At 38.8% G+C, this 13,504-nt stretch overlaps 1 protein-coding gene across 1 annotated transcript in view; it reads left to right on the forward strand.

The window, feature by feature from the left end:
• Positions 1 to 1,516: 1,516 nt before the first annotated feature.
• Positions 1,517 to 13,504, forward strand: part of ikzf2 (IKAROS family zinc finger 2) — a 30,794-nt gene continuing 18,806 nt past the window's right edge. The window contains exons 1-3 of the mRNA XM_084725335.1: positions 1,517 to 3,110; positions 3,291 to 3,382; positions 4,799 to 4,845. Coding sequence (XP_084581461.1) covers positions 4,818 to 4,845 — 28 coding nt within the window. The 5' untranslated portion in view covers positions 1,517 to 3,110; positions 3,291 to 3,382; positions 4,799 to 4,817. The remainder of the gene's footprint in view (positions 3,111 to 3,290; positions 3,383 to 4,798; positions 4,846 to 13,504) is intronic.

The raw sequence follows: 13,504 nt of genomic DNA on the forward strand, positions 1-13,504 counted from the left end.
ATGGAAACACTTGAGATAATGTACACATCTCAACAAAAATATAACATGAGTCTGGTTGTTTTTAGACATTTTAATGTGGAACTGTTACATATTATACCTTTAAAAACATTTTATTTATTACTTTATTGACTAAAATAGAAAAAAAAAAGGTATAAAATAATTAGTACTGGTATCGCTTTTTTTACAGTTTACCCCAAAATCAAAAATACATATTTTTCTTCTGGCTTGTAGTGCTATTTATCCATTTATGCTGTTTTGGTGCGACTTGCCGAGTTTCAGAGATATCAGCCGTAGACATTTCTGCCTTCTCTCGCATATAATGAGACTAAATAGCTAAAAGTCCTGTGTTGCTTAAAGCACCAAAAATACAACTGAGAAACTCTAAACCAGTGTATCTTTCCAAAAATCATGACCCAGTTCCTTAAGATAACCCACAGACTTTGTTGTGAGCAGTTTCATGTAGGAACTACTTTCTTTCCGCAGCAGAATCTACCAGAACTACTTTCTGTCCAGTATTGGGCAGTAATGCATTACTCAGTAATATATCACAGGAATATTATTACTTTACCCTGTAATGAATAGTGTAAGGGATTACACATGCCAAAACAGTTATCATATTACAGTTACTAATCAAAGTAACTCTCAGTTACTAAGTTACTTTTTGACCTAGGCTGTTCTGATGACTTATACATGTGGCAGGTCAGAGCAGGTGATGTCAGCTGGAGGAGGATGGAAGATGAGGGATCAAAAGATACTACGTGGTGATGGAATCTAATTTGAAGGAAACGCTAAGAGAGCGACTCTTTGTTTCCACCACAGCCAACATCTGGGCAGTTAACAACAAAAGCTAACTGGGTCATGACAGTTGACTGGATCAGCAGTTCAACTTTGCATAACAAGGCCACCGACAAGGTTCAAAACTAATATAGTAATATGACAAGTAATGCAAATCATTACTTTTGATGCCAAGTAATAGGTAAAGTAACATTACTACTTTTTAAAGGAGTAATAAGTAAAAAGTAACTTATTACTTCCTGAGTATCTTGCCCAACACTGTTTCTGTCTCACAGAAAGAAAGTAGACCTCACATGAAACTGCTCAAAACAAGGTGATTGGATTATCTTGAATAACTGGGTCATGATTTTTTTTTGAAAAAAGACAGTTTTTTTTTAATTTTTCAAATGTATTTTTTGTGCTTGGAGCAACACAGGGCTTGTGCAATTACATTTGAGAGAAGGCAGACATTTCTACGGCTGATATCTCCAAAACTCAGGCCAGGGGAAGAATATGTATTTCTTTTTTTATTTTGGGGTAGACTGTCCCTTTAAAAAGCCCTACTGCCTATCATAATTTTCATTCTCTCAATTATTGATATTTGCCTCTGGAGTACAGTATCTGTAGGACTGTTATTATAACAATAGAGTGATAGTTTGAATTCTTCACAAGAATGATGGAATGTGCAATGATTAATTTATTAAAATGCTTTGTCACAAATTTACCAAATTACTGCAATGTAACATTACAAACATCTGCAGCCAGGATTATATAAAAAAAGGCACATGGTCACTTTATATGTCCTTGAGTACACCGTAATCCCTGTAGAAACACTTTGAGCGTGTGTCAGTTATGTCTTTGTCTCCACAGGGATGTAACCTGCTGCTGCCTCGGGAATAAGAGGCCCCTTTGAAACCTAATCGATTGCCGAGCAGAGAGGCAGACCGGGTCCACACTCTGATCGGTTTCTCTGTGTCAACTTCCCAGAATAGCAACTCGGCTGCTGCTCTGCTGGAGGAGATGGAGGAGGAAGTCAGTGGTGGATTTACCAACTGTTGCTTTTGCTGCTGCTGCTGCTGCTGCGGAACTAAACTACCTTTCAGTCCGCGCTGCATGGCGCATGTCGGGCTAGAATGAAGCTTAAGCCGAGACATTCAGCCGGGATCAATGTGCAAGTTCATGGGATTATATAAACTCCTACGTGTTTAAGGTAAATAAAACAGACAGCGAGAGAAACAGAAGTGCATGAATCGCTTTCCTGTGTTGACTGTCCATTCTGTCGCTGCTTTAATATTCAGCCATTCAGTATTATTCGAGTGTCAGGAGGCTACAGACGCTTCAGAGCTGCTGCTGGAGGCGCATGTCTGCGGCAAAGGCAGACAAGGAGCGTCTGTCTAATGAATGGAGAGCCAGACAGGCTCTGCTGCTGTAGACTGCGGTGATCGGATAACCTGTTGAATTGCAGCTGTCAGTCAGCTCAGAGACGTGCAGCCAGCAAAAATCACTAAACACGGCAAACACAGCGCGGTAGTTGCCACAATAAACTGGCTTTAAACTGGGTTCCTTTTTTTTTTTTTTTTTTTTTTTTTGCAGCTGATGCTTATTTCCAGAGATGCAGGTAAATGCTCCCTGTCCTCACTGCTTAACCTGTCTGTCTGTGCAGCTTAAAAATAGAGTTTTCCCACCTTTTTGTGTCGCAGGCATGAATTTTTAATTTGGCTACAGATAGTCACGCTGTAGACATACTAGGAAGTAGCCAAAAGTGGCGTAAAAATGTACAAAGGGGAAATAATACATTTCTGATCAAACATTTTATGTTTTTGGTCATACTGTTTGTTTTAACGTCTTCTGGAGGGGTTTTGGCGATCGAGCAGTTTACCCACCGTTTAATTTGCCACTACATCATTATTCCCATTCCCCAGCAGCAGCGGTTAAAACGTGCGTTGCCGGCGCTGTCCGACCTTGAGTCACATTTCCAAAGTAGACTTTCAACATACGGATTTCCAGCCTCTCAGTTGTTGAAAATAGCTTGGCTGCTCCCTGCCGCTATGGTTAATTCCTTAGGAACCGGTGGATCCAGTTTGATCCATCCCTCTCTTTCTTTCCTTTACCAACTTGTTGAGTCGTCCCCCCTCGTTGTTCCTACTGTAAAAAAAAAAAAAGAAAGAAAAAAAAAGAGGAGCACAGCGTGTGACTCGGATACTACTTGTGTGACTTCTGGTGAAATATCGCAAGTTTGAATCTAGTGTAGGTCGATGGGACGGCGTCGGTGTCGCCTTTAAAGTGGAAAACTCGACGGGACGCGCAGAAGAGGCTTTGACGCAGCACAGTCACCTGTAGGACACAGGATGCGCTCCTCCTAAACTTTTCTGAACTCTCTCTGATTATCTTTTTTTTTTTCCTCACCTTCCTTACATTGGATCGTTGCTGAAACATGCTAAAAAGATTTTCCTTTCATACATTTGTGAAAGATCACTGGACAAAATAGGTAATTTTGACTTTTTGTTTCTTTAAAGGGAGGTGGAGACAACTTACCGCCCCCCCCCCCCCCTCCCTCCGTCCTTGACTGAAATTACCAACTAATTTTGCACAGGGGAGACGCTTTAAGGTAATTATGAATCTATTTCTTATTCTCTCGTTTTGTTTCCGTGTTTCGCTTTTAATTTTAGCCACCAGAATCTAAATCTCTCCAACTTTCTGTGAGTGTAAAGTGGCCAGAGTTTCCTCCATGTAGCTACAGAGGGAGACTAAAATAAAAACTCAAGTCATTAAGAAAATTGCAGCTCGTTCTGAGTCAGATTACCATCATCTTTGGAAACTTCTGTCGGGCAGTAGTCTTAAGAAACTAAATAATGACGTGGGGTATCCTGCACTGAGTTTGTACATGTTTCAGAATGAAAAGAAAAAGTTTCTGCAGTGACATATCTGAGTTGGTTTTTCTTTTAAAGACAGGGTCAAGCCTTGTGTTCTTCTTGGAAGCCAGCAGTTATGCTGAGGCATAATACAAACTTATTATGTGATTTGACTCAGTATTTAAATAAATATGAATACATTTTCTCTGATGCAATGCTACTCTACATTTTAATAATCACAACAGACTTACTTTGTGTATGTTGACTTAAACAAATCTCCAACACAAGGATGGGCTGAGGGATAAAGATGGACCCAAACTTAAGTTAACAATTCATAACAAACAGAATCAACTTACACGGAATTTACAACTTCCTTAACGAAGCCTGTATTCACCATGTGGGCCTAATAACATGCCCATAAATGTTTAGAAAGCATTTGAAGAGAAAAATGAATCATGTGTTACGGTCAGTTGAATGCCTTGTGTTTCATTTTATCTTAATATTTATTGTGATGAAGTTGAATTGTAACCTAAATTTAGTGATTGAATTTCCTCCCTTTGAAGCAATATAGTGATTATTCTGTCACTGCAGAGAATTGGTTCATTTATGTCTTTTCTTTTGCCTGTTTTGAGTAGGAAGGCTATGGCTTAAATAATCAGTGGCATCATTTGTGCCTCAATAAAAGCTCAGTCTCTTGCACGATATGTAAACCATAATTATGCAGGTTCAGGAAGTAAAAATGCAGAAAACTGAGAGACCTTGCAAGCTATAATTTAACTTCTGTTTGGACAAGAGCATTTTATAGAGAACATGAAACTAAAACACGGCTGTTCACTCATTTAAAATAGCTCACAGGGTAGCTTGCTAAATATACGCGTCCACTTCTCATGATAAGAAAACTGCACAGACCAGAGTCTCTAACATAATGTACCTTTGCACACTGGAAACCATGCACGCTAAGGCTGCTTAATAGCCTTAAATTTGCAGTTGATTAATAGTTTATTACTCCATGGTGTTTTTATGAATACAGTTCAAGGTTAATTGTGAAGGTGCATATCATTGTTGCATGCTATTTATTATGACTCAGAGCTCAGGCTGAAAAGATTTTTTTAAAACTCCTGTATTGCAGCAATGTAATAGTTATAGTAATATGACTTTTTAATTCCCTGCAGCACTCCCAAAGCACTTGAAATGGAGGCTCCCGATGGCTACTGTGCTAGTAAGTTGCTTGCACGCTACATTTAATGCACACTTACACTCACTGACCCGTACTTTGCGCCCAAGGACAACTTATGTGTTATACCGGAGTGTGTGTCTGAGTATTGTTCCACCAATAATGGTGATAATGACCACAATGACTGCGTCTGTGTTATTATTTTATTGTGACTTTGGCGTTATTAATGTTTTTGACTTTCATGTCAACTTTTTGTTACGATGCTCATACTAAAACAACATTTTTGCAATTACAAAACGATAAACATTTCAAGGGATTTTCCCCTTGTGCAGCCCTTTTCCTGTTCACCCCTTAAAGGTAGAGAAAATGCTGCATTAGCGACATCCTGTCGAATGCAACAGATACTGGATATGCACTTTGTGGTGCTCCATTGCCCTTTGCTGGTTTCCTTTGGGCAGGTCTCTCAAAGAGCTTCCCTGCCTGCCTTGTATTTCACTTTGATATGCAGATCTAAAAACAGGTAGCATGTTGTTTATGACATCAGTGGGGATTTTAAGTCTCCATTGGGGGTTTGTACTTACAGGAACACTTGGCAGGCGGGGAAGGGCTGGTGGTGGAAGAAGAAATGGAGGCGCTTCCGCCCCTTGTCCGTCCGTGGGTCGCTGGTGAAATGATGATTCTGGAACAAATAATAATCAGTTCCGTTAGCATGAATCTGCGGAAAACACACACCTTCGTGGAATACAAGAGTTTGCATCCTCATTACTCCCATGTATTTTATCCCGTGATACGCTCAATACTTCGGCACGGCACTGCTGACAGTGAGAGAAAATTTAGGTCAGTCGTTGAAATTGTCACAGTCTTCATCATAATCTTGCACATACATCAACACCTACTATTCCTTCTTACATGTAAACATACTCTTATAGTATATGACAAACACAAAGTCTCTTATACATACAGTGTCTTACAGTCTGTCTGTCTAAGCGCTTATGTTCATATGTACTCACCCATGACAGTATAGAAAAGAAAGAAAAATAGTATATATGGTGTGTGTCAAAAAAGAATAATAGTATATGTGAAAAAAATATATGTGATGTAGAATGTAAAAGTTTGTTCAAACTGAATTTAAAGGAGACTTTAGATCTGGCATGAGTGCATAGACGCGACTGGGGTTTAAATTCACCCTTGGGGACACAAATCGAGGCAAAATCCCCGTTTACACAGAACTAGTATTACGTGGAGACCTCCGTTAATTTGTAATAATTGCAGAAGCTGTGTCGTCCTGATTCTGTGCCGATCTGCCGAGCAAAAGTTTCACCCCACGTTACCAACGTACTTCGCCAAACACAGAGGCCCTGAGTTAATGTTAATCCTGTGTGAATCATTACCTTGATGGTTTGGGGTCATTTTTTTTTTTTTTTTTTTTTTTTTTTTTTCAACATGGGGAGGTTCCTGCCCATTAAAAGGAAGTTTTTCCTCACCACAGTCACCTCAGTGCTTGCTCTGATATCTCTATGTGAAACGTGGCCGGAGATAACTTTGTTATGATTTGACACTAGAGTAATAAAACTGAACTGAACTGAACTGAATTGGACTGAACTGAACAAGTATGAAACTGGATCACGGCTCAATATGTTGAAAAGCAACAGGTGTGTTGCAAGATCGGCTATATTGACGTACAGAGTGAGTAATGATGACACAGAGTTTGCTGTAAATGTAAATGTATGCTTGTAACACGTGCAGAAAGTGGGCAAAACAACTATTATTAATGTAATGGCTGATATGTTGATGACAAGGAGCTGATATGATGTCACAGGTCCATGACGTAATATCAGCTGATAATGTCACTGAGGTTCAGTAAAATACAGACTTTGCTTAACGTGCAAATGCGCTACACAAAACACAGATGTGTACATTGCGACTAGATATAGTTTTAGATTGTGGTTATCGTTGATGTGGCATAAGTGGTGTCTCTCCCTGGTTTTAAAGGCGGCGTTGCATTAATGCATTTTCTGAACTTGCCAGACTGTTCTTTTACCCACATAGTCATTACATCCACATTACTGATGATTATTTATCGAAAATCTCATTGTTTTAATATGTTGTGAAAGCACCAATTGTCATCCCTACACTATTGTTCTAATATTGATATAGAGGTATTTGTAAAAAAAAAAAAAAATTGTCCTACATGAGGGGCTAGTTTCTTATCTCATGTGAGGTTTTCTGGTGACACTATTCCTGTTCAAATATGGCCAAAGATGTGTCTGCAAGCTAAAAACATTTTGAAATGAGCGAAACATTTGAACATTTTAAAAGCTCTGTGGTTGAGTACTGTTGCCAGGATGGTTTCCTTTTTTTAAAAAAAATGTTGAATGGGGTAGTAAAATTTGCTTTGTGTGGCTTGGGCTTCGGACTACCTTTTGAACCATTCGATTCCTCTCGACGGCAAGTCGTAGTAGTGAATCGTGCCCTTCACTTCTCCACCACTTTTGACTGAGACATAAAGTTCATCAGGTTTGACTTGCAACTCAAAACCGATGACCGACAAAACCAAAAGTTTTTTCAGTTCATTACAACCAGGTTGAAACTTCTGCTGAGGCTGAGCTGCCACACGCAACAGCCACACCAGCCACACTACAGACGCACAAAGACATCGGATTTGTATTTTTACTAACTAACAGTTAGGACAGTAGTTACATCGGGTGTTTGGGACAAATAAACACTGACTGCAAAATTTTTTTTAAAAAAGCCAGCCGTCAGACTTTCACAAGTAAAGCAGAGTGAATATGGTGGAATATATCTGAATTTAAATAGACGTTTGTACTATTCTGATTCACATATAGATACTATTATTGTCTATATGTAAGAGAGGTAAATAGAGTCTGTGACTCAGAACAGTAGTATGAGACATACCAAGGCCTGGCAGCATAATTGAATGTAATTGACACCTTTTGTGGTTTCAATTACTGATTGGCTTACAGCTTTGTATAGATCATGCACACAAAGGAAAAGGCAAGGTGAAAGTTCTGAAAAAAATAAGCAACCTTGCCATTGGATGGACAAAACGTGATGTCTGTAAATGCACTGTGGCTGGATTTGAATGCTCTGTGTAGCCCAAGGATAGCAGCAACAAGCTTTGTAGTTAAAAAAAAAAAAAAAAAAGTTTAATCAATCATCCTTCCTTTTTAAATGAGCGCTTCTCACACCGTCATCCTTAACCACATTCGCTGTCGTTCTCACTGTCGACCTCTCCCTCTTTCTCACACACGCACAGTTATTCCTTTTCTCTCACGACAAACTTCTTTTCTCTGTCTGATACATCATCTTAAGTCATTCTCTCATGCTCTTTATTCTCTTTCACATACATTATTATTCAGTCTCACATACCCTTTGTCTAATTGATACATCGTGATAACACTTCACACGCATTTCTGTTCTTTTTTGTGTCATTTCTCACTTAGAGATATCAGGTATTTTCAGTCTCACAAACGCTTCTCAGTTTAAAAAAAAAATAGATGTTTGTCATCTTCACTCCTGAATTGGTGACCAACAAAGTATTAAACGTCTACCACATATGATTCTAAATTTAGCTTTTTCCTACATCGAAGGATAGAGCTCTTTCATAGCAGCCATTTTGATGCTAATTAAGGTCTTGTTCCATTTAGTGTAGCAGGGCCTTTCCTGTAGCAGCACAATAACTCTATCTGACCTGAATGGAGTTGAACCTTAAATAGTATCATTGGTAACACCTGTGTTTACTCAACTAATTCATGCCAAAATGGCTGCTGTTAAAAAGGTCTTGTAGATAAAGTTGTACATTTTCTAGTTTCTAAATGACTTTAAAGGGACAGTTCACCCCCAGATCAAAAATAGATATTTTTCCTCTGGCCTGTAGTGCCGTTTATCCATCGATGCTGTTTTGATGTGAGCTGCAGAGATATCGACTGTAGAGATGTCTGCCTTCTCTCTGATGCAAAGGAACTAGATGGCAATAGTCCTGCGGAGCTCAAAGGGGCAAAAAATACGTCTGAAAATCTCAACAACCATGTCGCTTTCTAGAAGTCATGAGCTGGTTGCTCAAAATAATCCACAGACCTCGTTGTGAGTTTCATGAACTACTGTCTTTCTGCGGCAGAATGTAGTTGAACGACTTTCTTTCTACGAGAAAGAAAGTAGTTCCCACATGAAGCTGCTCATAACAAGGTCTGTGAATTATCTTGAGTGACCGGGTTATGATTTTTTGAAAGAGACAGTGGTTTAGAATTTTTCAAATTTATTTTTTTATTTTTATTTTATTCATGTATTTAATTTTTTTTTGGTGCTGTGAGCACAACAAGCCAAATGCTATTTAGTCCCATTATATCAGAGAGAGGGCAGACATCTCTATGGCTGATATCTCCGAAACTTTGCAACTCACACCAAAAACACATGTATGAATAAAATATGTATTAAACTATAACCTGTGCAAAGCAGCCACATTACAGGTACACATTGTACAAACTGCTGTTGTCTCAATGTCCCATGATGCTTTACTGTTGTGAACCATAATTAATCATAGTTTTGGGAACCTGAAGCAGTGTAATGAATTAGAAAGAAGGGCAATGCATGGTTTATGTTAAATTACTATTTGTACTATCCATCGTAAACTGTGATACACTATACCTCCATCACTATACTACATAATAGGGCAGGGCAATATGGACTAAAATTTATATCACCGTAAATTTGAAGCAAGGACGGTAACAATACATGTCATGTAAAATATTTTTCCCTGCTTCTGAAGGGTTAAAGCACTGGTATAACAGCTATTACTGTGCTTTTTGCTGTATTACTATTGCATATTTCAAAAGACATTACAGAAGTGTTTCATGTGCAAAGTTGGATTAATAAATAGAAATAAAATACAAAACCTTTTCTAAAGTGTATCAAGTGTTACATCCTTGTAACCACTGCAGTCTCACATGATTTGCAGATTACCTTTTTTCTGCAAGTTGTCTGAGGAACTGCAGACAGAGCAGATTCAAATATTTCTTTCGCTTTCTTTCTTCTATAAGTTCTGTTCACTTTGTTCACTATCTGCTCCGCGGCCTCCCTGCTGATTTTGTCCACGTCTGGGGGTATGGTAAAAGATACGATAAGATCGTTGCTTTGCCAAATTTTAACGTGTGTGGCTAATTAACATACGCAAGCATGGTCAAGTTAGTGCCTTGTGCTTGCATACGTTAGTTTGCCACATATCTTATCTGTACTTTCAGCCATTTCTTTGTGTCAAAACAAAGCAGCATGGGCTCTTACATTTTCCAGATGACTAGCTGGCGTGGGCTGATGATGGTAGTTTTCTTAGCTTAAGCAAAATGAGGACTCTCCTGGTCAGTTTATACCATCAATACTACATAAAACTTAGCAGTAAAGTTACATCTGTGAACATACAGTGCAGTGTGTGTACAGTTTAGGCTATTTGTCGGTGAATAAATGCTGCAACTAATAAAAGTGGTTAAAGTTAATAAAAGTGATGGGCGTTAGCGATGAAGTTAGAGACAGCTTCGGCCGGACTCACTTAAGGAGAATGACCTTTTGACAGTTTTACATTTTAGCTGTTCAAGCTAATGCAAATACAAGATAAACTTCACACTCTTGAATCCTGAAGGTCCCATTTCACTTCTCTTACGTTTATACCGTTAAACAATGTTTGATTGCTCAACTACTACCCTGCAAGCAGCTAATTACATGTCGCAAATAGGCTGTTTTCTAGGAGAAACACTTGCTCTTTTTAAACAGACAGGACACAAAATCCAGACTGATGTGTAGTGCCTTTGATTTAGTTAAATGGCATTAGTATGCAGTGTGTGTCACAGTAATGTGTACAAAGCCACTGGAAACTGACAGAAAAGGTGAGGCAAATTAAAAATAATGGACTGCATGACTTGTCCTCATATCAGACAAACTACTGTCATTTTCAAACTTATCACATCTTAACAAAGCACAGTTTTTGTCCCATGAAGATGCAGTCCATCAGCGAGATTCACTGAGGTCCTGCACAGTAATCTAAGGGGTTAACGCTGAGTCTCATTTCAAAAACAGCAAAACCATGCCTTTAAATTGCCTCGTTTACAATACTCACTTTCTAAGCTGGTTTATTTTAGAAATTCCATTCCTTCATGTTGTTAATTATCAGTTATCTGCAGAGGTGGACTGCACCAGGCTTCTCTGGGTCACCAGTCACCACATACATCAATGTAGATTACCACAAACGGAACAGCGTACGCTATGGCTCAGCAGGTGCTTCTGAAATAGACCTCTGAAATAGGGTATATACATGTAGCTGCAGAGTTCAACATAAACAATGACTTGTGGTTATTAAGTTTTATCCCCATTCTGCAAGCCAACACACCGGTACAGTTACACAAACATCCCGATTCCTTTGCACCTTTTAGTTACTACTCAAAATCAAAGTGCCAACTGGACCCTTACAGAAGGACCAGAAACACAAAAGGCGGACTATGAAAAAAAATGAAACGCTAATGAATATTTAGGGGTGAATGGAAGCAGGAGTTTAAGTGGCCGTATAACGCACTGTGGTGTGTGCCACAGGTTTCCTCAACTAGCCATGAAGCTCGTTTTTCATCTGACACGATGCATTCAGGAAACACCACATTACAGTTCAAGGGAAAAGTGGACAATACAAGTGTCACAGTCAAGGAAAGCTGTGTTAAGTTTCCTTTGCTCTGGTGTTTTTTTTTTTTTACATTTGGGCCGCAAAAAATGTACTTGGCCTGTGGGGCCATGTCTTGGAAATATTAGCGTGTTAACACATCCATGTTAACACATCTTAACACTTGTTTTATTATTCTATTGTATAAGTACAATAGAATCAGTAGCTTAGTATTTTTTTAAGTTGTTGAATGAATGCTTTCATTTGTCTCTGTATATTTTGCTTACTGGATCAGTGGTGTGTGTGCGTGTGCATATCTTGGTTATACGAGTCTGTGGTTTAAGGAAGGTTCAGGGTTTGACAGGAAAAACCAGCTCCTATACTGTGTGTATCCAGCAAGCCAGAAAGGAGGGCCTCGTCACTCCGGAAAAGAATCTTATTCAGTTCTTCACATAGCTAGATAAGTGCTGTCTCTCAAGACGCAACCATTTTGTGCATCATTTCTATATTCACTAGCAGGCAGAAGGAGCTTGACCCTATTTTAATGTAGTTTTATTCTCATTGCCTACTGTTCCTGAACCTAGATACCATTTATAATTACTTGTGCTCTCTTTTGAATTAAGTTGTAAGACCAGAAATTGTACTGACCCCTGAGAGATTCCTGAGAGGATGACTGTACTTCCGAAGCTATGCATTCATTTGGCGTCACTAATGAAGTCAGAATTACACCTACTACTTTCATGTATACACATTTGTTCCTTTCCATTTGTCAGCATGTTAAATTATCCCAATTTGGTTCATTACTCAAAATACCTTTTCTACGGCAAGTCTCGACTGTGTGACATCCTGATATTACTGTTCATACAAAATTGACTCAGCAAATGCGGGGCACCAACACAACACCTTCATTTCAGTCCAATGCGAATCATGTGGGTGCTTTCGTACATTTTACGATACTCTGTTCAAGTTCATAACATGTCTTCCTCAGTAGCTCTGTGGTTTTACTTGACCATCACAAGCAGCAACCAGAGATACGTTTGACTTCTTTCTTTTGATTGCCAATGATTGACTAAAGACCAGCAGACCTCAACTTTAATAACAAAGGTCTTTATTTCATGCAGTTCTTTATTGACACCATATTGACAGCAATATTTATAAATCAAGGAATCAGTCAATCAAACAATTGGTTATTATCATTACACAACACAGGGTCATATAACAAAAAGTGAGAGTTTAAGTGCTTTCTGACTACAGACAAAATACAAATAATAATATTATATTATATTATATTATATTATATTATATTATATTATATTATATATGAGTATACACCCAGGAAATTATTCTGTAGTGCATTTTTTTAATTTGCATGTAGGTTGCATGTAAACAGCAGCAATAATATGTTGATGATCATGGTAAGGAGCAGTTTTAAGTCCGAGTTGTAGCATGGATCTTATTCACTCACCTCCTTCCCTCCAGAGGTGGTCAGAGGTGGTGCATCCAGCTGATCTTGCATGTTTAAAAGATGCCGTCCGCACATTGTTGTTTGTCTCAGGGTCCACTACTCTTTAATCCAAACACCACGCTTCCTTTTCCAATGCCTCTAAGTCATAAGTGATTAATGTTTCAGCAAAAAGGCAGAAAATATAGCACTTACAAAAGAGAAAAGTTTAGTGAAGTTTGAAGGAGTGTGGCTGTTGCTATAGCAACACCAGCAGACATATCATCATTCACATGTTTTTGAATAAATGGCGAATGAGGAAGTTTATTTTGACCCTTTTCATTCCTTCTAACAATAATGCTTTGTTAAAATCTTAAATTGAGGGTCCTTATTTTAGACAGCCCAAAACCATTACTTTATGCTTGAGACAACTTAGCCAAAGTGCTGCTAGGCAGCTGTCAGCGTCTGCTACAGTAATGGAAAATCCTTCATGACAAATCTGGGCCACTCCTGTCTCCAGGACAGCATTGCCAAGGGATAGCCAGCGTCGGTCACCTGAGATTTCCTCCAACCCCAACCTGTGCAACCCGAGCCCAGGCCCAGGGATT

Source organism: Lutjanus erythropterus, chromosome 8 (assembly GCF_056507025.1).
Source record: "Lutjanus erythropterus isolate fLutEry1 chromosome 8, fLutEry1.hap2, whole genome shotgun sequence".
Taxonomy (NCBI): Eukaryota; Metazoa; Chordata; class Actinopteri; order Lutjaniformes; family Lutjanidae; genus Lutjanus; species Lutjanus erythropterus.